The sequence below is a fragment of the Temnothorax americanus genome, unplaced genomic scaffold (assembly GCF_048541705.1).
Source record: "Temnothorax americanus isolate GAGA-0224 unplaced genomic scaffold, ASM4854170v1 Scaffold2, whole genome shotgun sequence".
Classification (NCBI taxonomy): domain Eukaryota; kingdom Metazoa; phylum Arthropoda; class Insecta; order Hymenoptera; family Formicidae; genus Temnothorax; species Temnothorax americanus.
In genome coordinates, this window is record NW_027509338.1 from 3,658,516 (window position 1) to 3,673,999 (window position 15,484).

The following is a 15,484-nucleotide window of genomic DNA, read 5'->3' on the forward strand; positions in this document are numbered from 1 at the left end:
TATGCACGCTCTCACGATAACTCTAAGCTTTTCAATGATCGACTAAACTGTCAATCGACAAAAAGTTGATGGTATGCGCCCAGCCTAAATTAAGTACGTCGCGGCGTGTCTGAAAATTAGGCTCGTTATCAAAGATACTCCAGAATTCTGTGCGTCTTAGTTCCATTCAAAATCTTAACTGTAATTATTTTCAGTTGTCACTTTAATTGTCAATTGATCTTGGCTGAAATTAGGCTTGGCTTCTCTGATCAATTCGACGCGGACACAAAAGTCTGTCGTCGCAGAATGAGGAACCTTATAGGAACTATTTTTAAAAGTGCCGTGAAAAATCGGAGAACTGTCGCTCCGTAAACAAAGATCTCGCATTAATGGAACCCACTGCCTTGATTGTTGATGTCAGCAGCGCTGTTGCGGGAAACTGTGTCGCTATCGACCAGTTGGTTCGCGAGCTTTGATTCCGCAATATATGCCGCGAACATGGGATACCTATACCTCGTTAAATACCGCCGATAATTATAGATCACGCTGAAGGGGCGTTCGAGAGCGCATCTCTTTCCCTACACGCTTTAACTCGCCTTTCTTTCACCTGGAAGCCGGAAGTGCGCGCGTTACTACCACGGCTCTCGTATAGCTCTCTGGGTTATATAAGCATATATATATATGTGTGTATGTGTGTGAGATCACGTGTACTCAATATAATCTCCACCTTACAGTGACGAAGCCAGATTATATACGTGTGACTGCAACTGCACCTTTACACAGGTGACATTCTCGTAGCCATTAGTTTTTTTTTGTTTTTTTTTTCGTGAGACCATGTTTCTCGAAATATCAGGTCGGGTCAATCGGAATAATCGTGACATTAAAATAACGGGGCGACCAAGTTGAGATACACTTCCGCTCGTAAATCTTCATGTACGTGGGGTAACAAAGATTTCTTTAAAAAAATTCTTTTCTTTTTCCTTTCGGTCGTGAACCGTGGACCGATAGGGAGATACAACTGACGACACGTTCTATAAAATCCCCAAAATATCCGCGCGATGAAAGGAGGACGTGAAATTCTACGGGCGAGGTGAATGCCTATATACTCATAGCGGTAGATCTGTTCAATGGGATCAGCGGGGAAGGGAGGAATCTGGTTGCTCCGGGCGGCGAAATAATGCTCTGGGTCGGGTCCGGTCCGGTCCCGCGACCTTGCGGTATGCAAGACGCAGTCTCTCCTCACGCGCACACGCGCGCATACATATGTGCACAGGTCGCATACACATGCGAGGAACGGATGACATCACCGCCGATGAAAGTGTACATAACTTAGCAATGCATCACACTGTGCGCCCGGTGGTCGAGCCGGCTGCTTACTCTCGGCTCGGGGTTTTTCTTCTTCTTCTCTCTGCCCAAATAACGTTCATTTCTATCTCTCTCAATGCGGATTAACTTTTAATCTCAGTTCAACTTGCTCGGTTTAACTTACTTTTTATCTTCTAATTTTCAGGACTAATGTTCATCTCCACCGATGCGCGATCAACTTGAATCTTGGTTTCAACTTACTTTTTATCTTTTTCTAGTTCTGAGAATTAGAAAAAGATAAAAAGCAAGGTAAACCGAGATTAAAGTTAATCTGCGTCGGTAGAAATGGACATAAGAAAAGATAAAAAGTCAGTTAAACCGCGAGATTAAAGTTAATCCACGTTGGTATAGAAATAAACACAAACTGTTCGCCGAACGTCTTCCAGAAGCTTTAGACGCGCTTTCCAAAGATCTCTGGCACATGTATTAGCTCGAGCCGAGATCTCTGCCGAGGTAAAAGCGAGGTAGACGCAAGAGTGTCTCGTCTCTGCTCTCGTGTTTTCTCTGAAGATCCATCGCCAAGATCCCTCTGCAATCGCAAGAATTTAAGATTGCATAATCATTCGTAAAGCGCGGTGGAAATGTACCGTGATAAATCCACGGGAATCACGCGTTTAGCGAACGCCGAGAAAATGATCGGGGAACGATCTTGGCGTGCATCTGCCTGCGAGGGTTTTGTCTTGCATTTTTTTTTTTTTTTTTAGGTTTCGACATACATTTCATAGCTCGGGCGCATTCAGCGAATTCCTATTTCCGGCCCACAATTGCGATTCATATCTCTCTCTCGCGCGCTCTCTCTTTCTCGCGGATTCCAATTACAGATACAGCGCGAGGACATTATCGAGGCGTTCATTCATTGACGACGAGTAGGTGAGGTAATAGTTTACGAGATTACATTCAAACGATCGATGATGGACGCCTCGGAAAAGTTGAAGGTGACTTTTAAGAGCTGCGGCTGCGACACACGGCGCGCAGCGAGATCGGACGGTATATACGTTTCGAAAAGGGCATGAGTCATGAATCCTCTGCGCTCGAATCGAGTGGTTTTTTTCGATATTAGACGCTCGTAATCTCGGCCGCCATTGCGTACCACCAGGAACACGTGTCCCATGCGTCAACGTGAAGATAAAAGCGTCTATTCAGATGGTGCGCGGGGGGGGGGAGCGTGTACGGCGAATAAAATAAAGAGCATTGTCTGTTTGATTGTTACTCTTAACTATATAGTATCAGACTTACGCGGAGGAATATCATGCAACACGAGCTTTATATCATATACTTATGTTAAACCGTAAGCTTTTTTCATTTGAAACTTTTTTAATTGCAGGAAGAGTAGAGGGTATTAGAATAGTAATTTAGAATTTGAAATATATGTAATCATGTATACAAGGAAGATAATAAATATTATGAGATAGAATAATAATAGAATCGTGTAAAAAGATTATTTAATTTAAAGAAACTGTATTGCTTATTTTTGGACATTTATGGATCGAACAACATTGCTCTGCGGACTATTTTTATACATTTTTTTACCTCTTTTTTTTCCTATACGATTTCATTTATGTAAGGTCCAATATATGCGGTTTCCAATCGAAGTGAAGCTTTAAAGGGTCAACAGGTGTTGCATAATACATCTTCTTTGACATTTGCATATTTTGTTCGAGAGAATTAAATATAGAAAATATTATTGTGCTTACAAACCTCCAAAGATAGAATGTATACCTTCTTTTTTATCACTTGTTTCTATTTGCGTATATCTTTATATCACATTTTATTTTATTTCAGATTTCAGAAATCAAACCTTTTTTCTAGAATTTACAATCTAGAAAAAGATTTAATTTTTGAAATCTTAAGCCCAAGATTTATAAATTAAGATTTGTAATTTCGAATTTATGATTTAGAGAATTAAGGATTTAGAAAATACGCTTCGAATCTCGTACTTCGAATTTAAGATACGAAGTGTCTTTGGCTAGAAGGATTCCTTGAATAATTGTTCACACTCGAATAATTCTGCGGAAGCCATATCAGATATCGACTTGGGGCCCGATACGCGAGCCCCCGAATGCGGCCGCGTGACACCTTGTAAAAATTGTAGTGATAAAAAAATCGAGGCCAAAACGAATGTACGAGGAAACTGTCAATTGGGCTTCATAAAACCTTCGTTCAAGGCTGTTAAAAAAGTAGTACGATCCGATATAATGTTCACGTGGGGCTATACGTTCAGTGACGTAGGCGGTCAGCGATTTCGTCTTGCTCCGGCGATATTCGCGAGATGCAATGGAATTCCGTTATAATTCCGGTGGAAAAATAGCGTCTAAAAAAAAAATAAAAAAAAAGAGATAGACAAAGGGACACCTTTGTGGAACTCGAATTTTTCACCTCATGCACTTGCTCATCGCAAAATATTCTATTTCATTTATTTGCAAATTTTAATTTCAGCATATCTGACACAATGATGAGAGAGAGAAAAATAATTGATTGAATGAATAATTTTTATACTTATACATATTGCTTCCTCATAGAGGAAGCTTTGTGATGGTGAAAAATTTTTTTTCCAGATTTTGATGGAAATAGGTTTAGAAGGTTCCAAAATGTTGAGAAATCGTATTAGTAAAAAATATCCGGAAGTATGTATGTATGTGTGTGTGTACGGATTTTTTGTACACGCATCTACTTTTTAGATATTGGGATGCATTTTTTTTTAATCGATAGAGTATCATAGAAAGTATGTTCTCCTCAAATTTTATTAAAATTGGTTGACCGGTATAGATTTTATTCGAATTTTTTTTTTTTTTTTTAGAAAAGCGTGTTTTATCCTATAGCTTTCTCAATATTTGATATAGCGATCTATATCTAATTCTATTAAATTTTTCAGTTTTTTCTACCCCTATTTCATATATAATTAATTAAGATTTGGTTAATTAGTTCTGGAGTTACAGACATTTCGTACATATACATAGAACCTTGATAAAGTTTAGTCTAATCAACCAAATTTTTTTATATATGAAATAGGGGTGGAAAAAACTGAAAAATTTGGCTTCCTCTACGAGAAAGCCAAAAAAATAAATATTAATAATTATACATTAAATAAAATAAAAGCTTCATGTAATAATGAGGAAGCAATGTGCAAGTTTGTAATTTGCACCCTTTTTTTTTGCTGTTAGTACGTATAATATATATTACGCTTAAATTATCAAATTATCGTTTTAAGGACGGGCGCGGTGATCACTATCGGCTACTGCTGATTACGGAATTACGCAGCATTCTGTAACATATTCGTCAATATCAATTGCATCATCTATCGTTCGAAATATTCGTTTGAGATAATACGCGTAATACATTAAAATTAAAGCTTGTATAAATTTTATTACAATTATTCCAATATAACTGTATAGTCTGTATAGCATGTATAGTATACACGCAGTACATACTATGTAATTATATTGATGGAATAATTTTAATACAATTTTACAAGTTTTAATTTTAGTGCATTATTATAGTATGTATACCATAGTATATCTATGTAGTATATGAATATAGTATGCACAATAATATACAATATTATTATTAAATTATTTTTACATTTATTGTTGCAGTGAATAAAGCTGACCTCAAACGAATATTTCGAACGATAGATGATGAGCAATTGATATTGAAGAATACGTTACAAAATAATTCTTCGTAATTTCGTAATCAGCAGTAGCTGATGACGAAAGTGCTGATTACTGCGTCTTAACGATAATTTGATAATTTAAGTGTCATAAATTCAACGGCAATTTCGTTAGAATAAATTAATTTGTTGTAACATTAACTCAATGACATAACATAACAATGTAACATAACAATTTTAAAAACAATATTTAAATGGAAACTCATGACTAATAAGAATCTACGAATACGAAAAAGGTGCGATTAAGATGCAATAAATTAAATTCTAATTTATGAATTCTAACTTTCAATACTTTTAATTCTACGTTCTAACGTTTTGCGCATATTTATTATAAGAATTTTACTTTCTATGAAAATTCGGGATAGGTATAGATATAAAATCTAAAATAAGCTTGCAACATTTTACGACAAATCTCATTTTATAATTAGTCGAAATAAGAAACGTATAGTTACGCGGATAGTTCCGAAAATTTTGTGTGTCGATAATTCTTCGAAACATGCGTGATAAAAATCCCGGATCAAGAAGGACGGAAGAAGAGAATTTCTCTTTCGCCGAACCATAAATAAGAAAATTAAGGAAATTTTCAAATGTCGTTTCCTACTCGACAACTGTGCTGCTATTGATTTAGGCGGGCCAGATCGCGGAACAAAGGATAGTTATCAATGAAAAGAAAGTGTTATCGGCGACGCTTAGGTCTTCTTTGTTTCTCACTGTGCACATGCACGCGAATTACATGCGTACACGCGTTACAATGACCTTTACGACGCGAATACCGATACGCGAGCGGCGATACGCGGGGACGATGACCCAACAATTTCAACATAAACAGTATCATACGCGAGCCTGGTATATCATAGCACGCGAGCGAGCCAGCTTCCGTCATCGGTCGACTCGTTTCAGAACTAAGCACCTCCTCCTCGGATTTCTCTCCGTCGGTAGGAGAGACGCACAAACGCATGTTTCTTTCAATATTATTCTTATTTATGTAGTACAAAAATTAATTTTTTTAATGTTCACGGTAAATAAATCGTAATTGCAAAATTAATCTGAAATTTCGACATAAATTTTCTGAATTTTAACATCTAAGATCAGACAGAATTTTTGTCTCTTATTTATCATAAGTCAACTTAAACATATCAATTAAGAAATTTAGCTATTAATTTATTATTATTATTAGTATAGCCACATTTTCATTCTGTATTCCTTAAGCTGAGAAGGATCTAAATTAAAAATCGAATCGTTTACTATTATTTATTTTGTTAATATCTTTTATGTTCTTTTTATACATTTTTATTATTATACAATACGGCCGCCTTTCGCTCGTTTCGTTCATTTTCATTCATTCGGGCTTCATTTTTCTTCCTTTTTTTCTCGACTTTCCAAATAATCTTGCGCAATCTATTGAAAACCCGCCGGTTGACCCTGTCGGTTTCGTTTGCTTTGTTCACAGGAGGGACGAGAAGTAAGCCGGAAGTAGAAGAATGAGCAGCCAAAAGTACGACGCACCGTATCCCCCGCTGTCGGGGGTGGAGGAAATGCAGCCACCGATCGCAACAGCACCGCCGCCGCAACCAAACGTGCCGATGCCCGTATTGTCGCCAGGTAAAAAAGCAGACGTTATTCTTCGAGATTCGAGAAAACCGACACGCGTCGCATCTGCAGATCCAACGTGTGAGGCTCTATAAATCGCACGAAACGCACATAACGCTTGCGACGACTCACGAGTTTCTTCGGAGTCAACGCCCGTAGATCTATAAGGATCCAATCGAAATTTTGGAAGCGATGTTGCTCTGAAATATTTATTTCGGGAAGGGTGAATACAAACAGTTTAAAAAATACTTTAAAATAAATAAATGCGTTTCGTATTATCTTCCGGTTTCGATGCTTTTTTTTTGTCACAACGGAGTCTCTCCTGTACACGTGTTTTAACTTTAATTAGATTCCCGGCTAAATTAGATTCTTCGTCGTAACTGAAGCGTAAGCGACAGAATAAAAATCCACTTAACTCTCGCTAATATTTAGGGTCAACCACGGCGGCGGCGGCGGTTAATTCGGCCTGATTACCGAGTTTCTCTCTGCTCTTTTTTCGTCGTCTCGAATCTAGATGAAGAGGAAGAAAATTTAGTTGACCCGGCAATTTTTCGGGGGCAGCTGCGTTCACAAAGTTCATACTTATTGTTAGCGGGATTAGGATTTCCCGGCGCCCCTTTTAGATCCGCTGAAATCAGCTAGCATATAGATAAAGTCACGTTAGATCCGAGGAAATTAATATCGAGGCACATTATGTATCCGTGGCGATTGGCGCTGATCTAAGTTTGCGTCATCGTCGGGCAATTTCTCTGCTATTATAATAAGAAACAGAGAAGATAACGTTAAATTTAACTATCACAAGTTTCCCATTGTATACGAGCATTTTTGCTTGCTCTTTCGAACTACGTTTTGTCGCTACGAAACGCGAAATTGCGAGGCAGTTTTATTATTGCCAGCTGTTGAACCCACATCTGTCTAATTCATTCACGATGTTTTTTGCACGAATAAAGAGAATATTATTTTAAACGGATGCTATTCGTACAATAAGATTAGTGTTCGTGTCTCTCAATATGTATGCATTTAATACAAAAATTGCGCTATATCTTATGTCTTATGTCGTGTTTAAGAGATATAATTTAATTCTAATTATATTTAAATCTGTCTCCTCCTCCTCTCCTTCCTCTTTCTCGTATGTAAGAAGATCAACGGCTAAAATACGAGCAAAACAAGTATGTTGGTTTAAAGTTCAAAATAAGAACTAGTTTACTTACAACCACGGTTGTATAACAGTATATTAAAAACAATTGAACTGTACTTGTTTTTAATATACCATTGTAAATAAACTAGTTTTTGTTTTAAACCAACATCCTTATTTTGCTCGTATTTTAATCTTCTTACAGGAGCTTAATTTATAACGAGCTATTGGAATTCTCTATTAATTTATATATTTAATATATCTTCACTTTATATATATATCAATTTGATATTATATAAAATTAATATCTCTATCTTTATATGTGTATTTATGTATACAATTTGTACATAATTATAAATATTCTAAATTATAAAGATATTGAATAAGAAGAGGTTTCGAATATAATTAGAATTAAATCGTAATTATTATTTCTAATTGATCGTATAACGTTGACCTAAAGACGCTATTAGCACGGAACACGTCTGTTCCACGATCGTGCCGCTTAATTGCGATAGGCACGGTCGGAGAACATTCGTGACCCTCCACATCCAACGATCATAATCCAAATATTGCCCCTATCGCGCGTAATTGCGGCTCACCACGAGAAATTCGAGCTCTGTGTATCCTATCGTGCCTCGATCGTGTGCAATCTATGCAGAAGGACGATTCACGGACGGTAATATGTCCCATGGATAGTTGCTCACCGGGAGCGACGATTAGTATAAAGTAGATAATGACCGTCCTCGGTAGTTGCCACGTATATCATCGTCATCCGGACAGTCGTATACTTACAATGTTATCATTCGTATTTGTACGATGACGACGGACTTTTTGGTCGTCGCGATCAGCAACATCGTGTTTCCATTCGCCGTGTTGTTGCTCTCCGAGATAAAAAGATTATTCTGCCGTGTATTTGACTCGTAAAATGTTCTGATAAGCACCGACAGCCACAGTGCGATCACTTGAGTCTATCAGTGTATTGTTTGCCTTTTACCTGGTTAGTCGTGATAAGACGAAAAGGGAAAAAAGTGGAAAAATGGAAGAAAAAAGGAGAAAGGAGAAGAAGGAGGATTGAAATCGGATTCAGAATTGTATAAATAAAGTGTATAAATAAAAAACTGAAGATAAAAAAAATGGAATTTTCGAAGAGGTATGTAAAAGAAACAGGAAGTGAGATATACTGAATCCACAGAAATGATCAACAGATCGAATTGTTAAAATTCTTTTGGTGGACAAGTTTGGTGAACAATGGTGAACAAATCCTCGACTTGAAAAATTTCCGACCTTTTTGATGAATATCTCTTGGAATTCTCTTGAAGAGTTGCAATAATTGAGAAAATATTAACACATTAGATTGTGAATTTTTCGCAATATTAATTTCCTCGACGTGAAAAACAAGTATGTATATATGCCATTGCACTATTATAGATGTGACATAGCTTTGATATATCGCATTGTTTTTCATATTTATCTCTTAAGCGATAAATGAAAAAAAGGGAGAAAAATCCGAGCTGGGAGAAACGAGGATACTCGCGGAAAAAGTTTTATCTCCCTCGTCTCGATCAGGAGGGTGGAGAACGTTAGCAAAGCAATTGCGACAACTCGCGAACGCTGCTGGCAAACGTCTCGGATCGACGCAGCAGTAATTTTCGTGAGATTAACAATCGTGATAAATGATGGATGAGAGTGATAAGAATTTCGAAAAGAGCCGAGTTCGAGGATAAATTTAGAATTTTAGGATTCTCGTAACAGCGACGAAAGTTTTAGGCATCAGAAAGTGGCAAGAACTTCAAGGAAAAGTTTCTGAAGCTATACTTGGATTGGAACAGTGAATTTTAATTATCTGCCTTTAATCTTTGATTGCATATAATGTCTGTAAATATCCCTATAAGATTGTGATGATAATTGTGGAGAACGCGATAGTGGAGTCACAGCGATAAAGGCACTTTAATTTCAGTCCCAGACGTTGACGCGAACGTGTGTCGCTTTATAAAAGCGCGATCTACGAATAATATCGAAACATGCGGCGTTCTACGCGTGCGACGGAATCCGAGTACTTTGAAACTTCGTGGACAGTCAAGCTGGAGCAGATACGTAGACGGCTGAGAACACTCTTCCAAAGTACGTTGGCGCGTTATTACAAGTCCAAGAGGAAAGGGTACATCAGATTTCTGACAGAGGAGGAACAGAGGTATACAGAAATACTTTCCGCGAACATGTATTTCGTGATTGTCGTTGTTACGAAGCATTGTGCATATCGTCCTGTGTATCATATCTGCATCGTTGCTTCAATCGATAAGGATTTATTTTATTATTTGAATTTAAAAGTGGAATTTATATTATGTGGTTAAAAAAAGTCGATATGGATTTATAAAACTATAAAATATATATGCGTCATTTATATAATATCTTATTTTTTGTAATGCGCTGTTAGGATATTAATTTAACAAAAGGAATAATCGTAAATGAGATAGGGCCAATGTACTTAACGATTTTGTAAACTTATATCAATTTTTCTTTCTTAATCGATCATTCTTTTTATCAGGATAAACGTTTACATTCCGCTATATATGTATAGATTTTAAAGAATGTGTACTATCATTTACATGAGCGATAAATAGCGCGTCGAATTAACATCGCTTATCGAATATTGCTCTTTTTTGCTTTCAGGTGGCTGGTCGCCGCAGAGTATGATATATCCACCCGGCTTGGAATACCTTATGGGCCTTGATTATCTTTTCGTGAACCAGAAAATTGAGTTGCTTCAAGGTGAGCACCCGACTTTGTGTCGAGAGATATAAATATAACACTGCTCTTCTTGAGACCGCGCGCGAATATATATGTATTCCAGATCCGCGAAGCTCGAGCGCGTGCTGTGATTTACGATTACTCCCCGAGTTAGCGGAGCTACGTTTACTCTTCGCGATAGCCTCTTCATATATTTGTATTATGATAAACGCATAATTTTCTACGTAACTGTATAATTACAAGATTATTATAATTAATATGAAATTATAATCTCATGATATACAATCGCATTTTCTATTTTATATCACGATAAATATTCACAGAATTAAGATTTGATAATTGCGCAGTGGATGTCTAATAATTTTTTTATCACTTAATGAATACGATATAATCTTATATATATCCAATCTTATTTTTATTTATTTATTATATTACATTACATATATATATATATATATATATATATATATATATATATATATATATTACTTTACTGTATTAAACACTATTATACATATATATACATTTTGCTTTAATACTACAGTATATCTTCTTTTTAGCTTTTACTGGATGGGAAACTAAAAACAAGTATGTTATTACGGATAATAAGGGCGAGCCGGTGTTTTACATGGCCGAGGAGTCGGGAGTCTGTTGGCGATTGTGCTTGGGAAAGTATCGTTCATGCGAATTCAACATTTACGACAAAAATCATCGAGAGATTCTTCGCATGGTTCGACCCTTCAGATGCGACGGCTGCTGTTGTCCTTGCTATCTGCAGGTAGTTTTGTCATTAGAGTTTATTCAGTGTATTTGATATGGTTATCGCTATATGGAATATTATTGTATTCTTCGAGGAATTTATTTTGGAATTTCTTTTTTAAATAGATCAATAAGTTTATCTTAATGTATTTAGTAAATATTAGAATAGATTAAAAATAAAAAATATGAATTAGAGCAAAATTTAATATTCAAATTTATGATTATAAATTCTAAATAAATTTAAAATTCTGAAGTAACAAAAATTATAAAAATAATAATTTAAAGTAAATTTTTCTCTTTTGACCGAGTTATTATTATTCATAACAATGAATTTTTTATTAAATATCCTAACAATGAAACTTAAAATTTATAGATAATCTCTTTTTAAATTTATTTCAAATCACAATTTTATATTAAATTACAAGAATAAGAAAGATGATATTGGAAGTAACAACAAGTTTAAAAACGAGATCTAGAATCTGAGCGAGATGAGAACTGCTGTCTTGTATCGTGTCTACCAAAGTTTCTTCACACGTGCAAGCCATCTGTCAAGTTTACTTTTCGATGAAACTTTGCCCGCTTCGTTGAAATGCTAATATCGATTTTTTATTAAGCGTTTATTTAGAGAAATAATGTATTTATTTGTTTATTTATGGTATATGTCTGAAAGGGTATAGAATACAATAAAAATTAAACATGTAATTTCTAAATAATTGGAATCGAATTTGTCTCACACGTAACTTTAATTTTATTAAAATTCCAACATTCAATAGGACTGTGAAATAAATCCTTACGTACGTGTATGAGAACAAATCTTAGATTTTATCGATATTTTTTTTTTAAATTTAATTATAACCAGATTTGATTAGCAGATGACTGAAGTTTTTTTTTCATAGGTTTTAGAAGTGTATTCCGGAACTACTCTATTGGGCAGCATTACTCAAGAGTGGAGTCTTTGGCGACCAAAGTTTTATGTTCGCGACGCATCTGGCCAGGCAGTGTTGATGATAAAAGGGCCACTTATTCGTTTCTGTGTTGACGTAATTTTCAAGGTATTACAACATTACATATCTTACAAAATTTATGCCACTTATGATATTTAATTATCATCATCATCATTATTATTACATATCATATTAACATTTTTTGAATTGTTTTTCTTAACATTAATTTCGAGTTTTCGGAAGATTTTTGAAAGTAAGATACAAAACTTAAGAATAAATGATGATGAATAATATGATATTACAAACTTGGAGATTGAATTGCGATTTTGTTGCGTAAAACGCGTTAGGATTTTCAACATTGTTCGCCAATCAAATTCACAGGTCAAATCTCTGGATGAGAAGCATCGCATCGGCATGATTCGAAAGCGTTGGAGTGGCTTTGCTCGAGAGATGTTCACCGTTTCGGATACATTCGGCATTAACTTTCCGCGCGATCTCGACGTCAAGATAAAGGCCGTACTGCTAGGAGCGGCTGTTCTAATAGTGGGTATCATGAAAATATTATAAACAATCCCTTATTTAAGAAAAGAGATACAAAGAACAAAGGAATTAAAAGAAATATTGCTGTAAAAATAGAATATTTTATTTTTAATATTAATATTAGCATATAGTCGCTTAATTTTAATTGGTTTTAATAAAGAAATTAAAGTTAAGAAATTATGAAGAGAAATTTCTATTAAATATTAGTATAAATATAGTTTGATTTTTAATGTGCAATATATTGACTTATATCTTTTAATGTTTTAGGACTTCATGTATTTCGAACAGGAAACCTAAGTCAGTGTGTTCCAATTTTTAAAAGAAGACAAAAGCGATTCGTCCATATTAGCTTTTTATATCTCCAAAGATATTTTGTTATGTATTAACTGTGGAGAATAGATTTTTAACTATGGAATGCAATGTAAATGAAAGCGACCGCCGTATACACATACTCAGAAATCTTATTAATCATGAACTGTGAGATAACTAACAATTATATATAAGACGATTTTTTAATCGTTTTACGAATAAGCTTTATTATTTTTATAATTAACTAAACTGTATTCAAGTATACTTACAGTTGTGCTTACATATACGGAGATCGATCTCTCGTGTCCATTGCAGAGTTCAATCTCAAAGAGCTCTCTATTTTATTATTAACACAATGCAATTGTCTGTCCATCTAAAGTATTACTCATTGCTTTGCAATCCATTTATCTTCCTAAATCGTCTCCCAAATATCACATAATATAACAATAAATAATATAAATGATTCCCTTCATATACACACACGTACATATAATGAGAGACAATTGTTACTCGATCAGCATCAAGACTGGACTCTTCGTTTGCTGATATAAATTGTGTAAATAATTTTGAAATTGCGTTAATTACAAAGTATTATCTTTGTACTATTTTGTATGTGATATAAAAATTTATGTATATTAATGGTATAAGAAACAAATATTTAAATTGTGTACGACAATATACAATTTTTTAATCATTGTAATCTCAAGCTTCATACAATATTTTGTTACTCTCTTAATCTGAATCAGTGACTATTCACTGATTCACAGTACTATTCACTGATTCAGATTTAGAGAGTATATACCCACGCAATAAGATTTTCACGTATTTATATACAGTAAAAAACGTTTATTTAAAGGGGCAAATACCTTTGTCGCGCACAAAAATGGCCTAATTTCAGAATTTTTTTTCAATAAATAACAGTAATTAATGCCGGGTGCGTATGTCTATAAAAAAAATTAATTTTTTATATAAAAAACTAACTTTTACAGCAAGTTGCATGCACGAAGTTTGATTTGAAAAACAATATTTTCTTATAAAGAAACGTTATAGAACTGTCGAGGACTTTCCGCGATTTTCCATTATGTTTTTTTTTTATAACAAAGATAGTAGATAAGTTTTGAGGCAACTTTTTTCTTTCAAGTTACTTTTAATTTCGTGAATTGTTATAAATTAAAAAATCTCTTCGACAGTTCGCAACTACAACATTTTTTTACAAGAAAATATGATGGTTGTTTTTCAGATCAAACTGACACAGTGCAAAATTATGCAGACACTGGAACCATGCACTGGTGCATGCAACTTCTTAGTTACAATTTTTTATAAAAAAACAATTTTTTTTATAGACACTTAAATATATTACGAATAAAATTAAAAAAGTATTAAATACTATGTCTTTACTGAGAAGAAAATTCCTGAAAATAGGAAATTTTTTGCGCACGACAAAGGTGCCTCCTTAATAAAATGTTTATTATAAATCTTTGTATACATGTTTTTAAATATTAAAATATGATCCTTAGCATAAGTATATCCATACTAATTATATTAATAATAAATGTGCTTTTTATATGTTAATAATATATAATAATAAATATGCTTTTTATATATTTAATAATCACGTTGAAATTCGTTACGTTTATTATGTCTATTTCTTAAATGGTTTTTTACACGACCACCTTTTATCATTAATATTTTTTTAATTAATAATAAATTTATCATTAACATAACATGGTGATACGGTAACAGAATAACGTAAAAAGCCATGATCTTAAAAATTGAGCTTTTCTTAATGGAATAATCTTAACCGAAACTCTGTATATTTGTATTATACGTTGCTTTAATCGTTTAATCAATAATTAGGCTTGATTTTATTATTCGAATTTACAAGTGGGATTTATATTACGTATATATTTAAAAATAATCGATATAGATTTATGAGAGAAACTATAAAATATATTATATATATATGCCTCATTTTTATATAATAATATTTTCTTCTATGTGGTGCACTGTTAGGATATTAATCCTTTTCTAAAGATCACTGTTTCCAACGTCTGTTAGCTTCTAACCGACCGTTAACTTTTTAGAATAGACAATAGTAGTTGGTTTGTTTGTTATTTCGAAAGTTAACGGTCGATTAAAATTGAACAGACATTAGAAATAGTAGTCCTAAAAAGGCATGGAAAGTCCATTGTTCTGTTTTCCGCGATGCTGATTGGTTGTCTCGAAACTTGATCTCGATCTTGACGCGAGTCGCGCCTGCCGTTGACGATTGCGTTTTCACAATTTGTGTGTAGGAGAGTTGGGCAAGTAAATCTATTTTGAATGTAATGTGCTATTTAATCAGAAGCGCGCTCAGTTTAATAAAAAGAATAATCGAAAATGAGATACGGTCAATGAATAATTTAACGAGTTTGTAAATTTATATCAATTTTCCTTTTTTAATCGATT

The 15,484-nt window shown here is 34.2% G+C and overlaps 1 protein-coding gene and 1 long non-coding RNA gene across 9 annotated transcripts in view; one reads left to right on the top strand and one right to left on the bottom strand.

Annotated features, from left to right (window-relative positions):
- Nucleotides 1-15,484, top strand: part of LOC143896963 (phospholipid scramblase 1) — a 28,946-nt gene that overhangs the window by 3,778 nt on the left and 9,684 nt on the right. For 2 of the 8 annotated variants that reach the window (XM_077405172.1, XM_077405174.1), the window contains 6 exons: nucleotides 6,462-6,613; nucleotides 10,407-10,505; nucleotides 11,045-11,262; nucleotides 12,140-12,295; nucleotides 12,569-12,730; nucleotides 12,995-14,651. In XM_077405172.1, the coding sequence (XP_077261298.1) occupies nucleotides 6,493-6,613; nucleotides 10,407-10,505; nucleotides 11,045-11,262; nucleotides 12,140-12,295; nucleotides 12,569-12,730; nucleotides 12,995-13,024 (786 nt within the window). In that variant the 5' untranslated portion in view covers nucleotides 6,462-6,492 and the 3' untranslated portion in view covers nucleotides 13,025-14,651. Of the gene's footprint in view, nucleotides 1-447; nucleotides 763-6,461; nucleotides 6,614-8,681; nucleotides 9,612-9,693; nucleotides 9,928-10,406; nucleotides 10,506-11,044; nucleotides 11,263-12,139; nucleotides 12,296-12,568; nucleotides 12,731-12,994; nucleotides 15,340-15,484 lie in introns of those variants that run through there. The other 6 variants (XM_077405178.1, XM_077405175.1, XM_077405177.1 and 3 more) reach the window with 6 other exon arrangements.
- On the bottom strand, nucleotides 6,609-8,639 carry LOC143896967 (uncharacterized). The gene is made up of 3 exons (XR_013256804.1): nucleotides 8,529-8,639; nucleotides 7,184-7,353; nucleotides 6,609-7,111 (listed from the first exon to the last, which is right to left on the bottom strand). It is a non-coding gene; the product is annotated as an uncharacterized LOC143896967 (long non-coding RNA).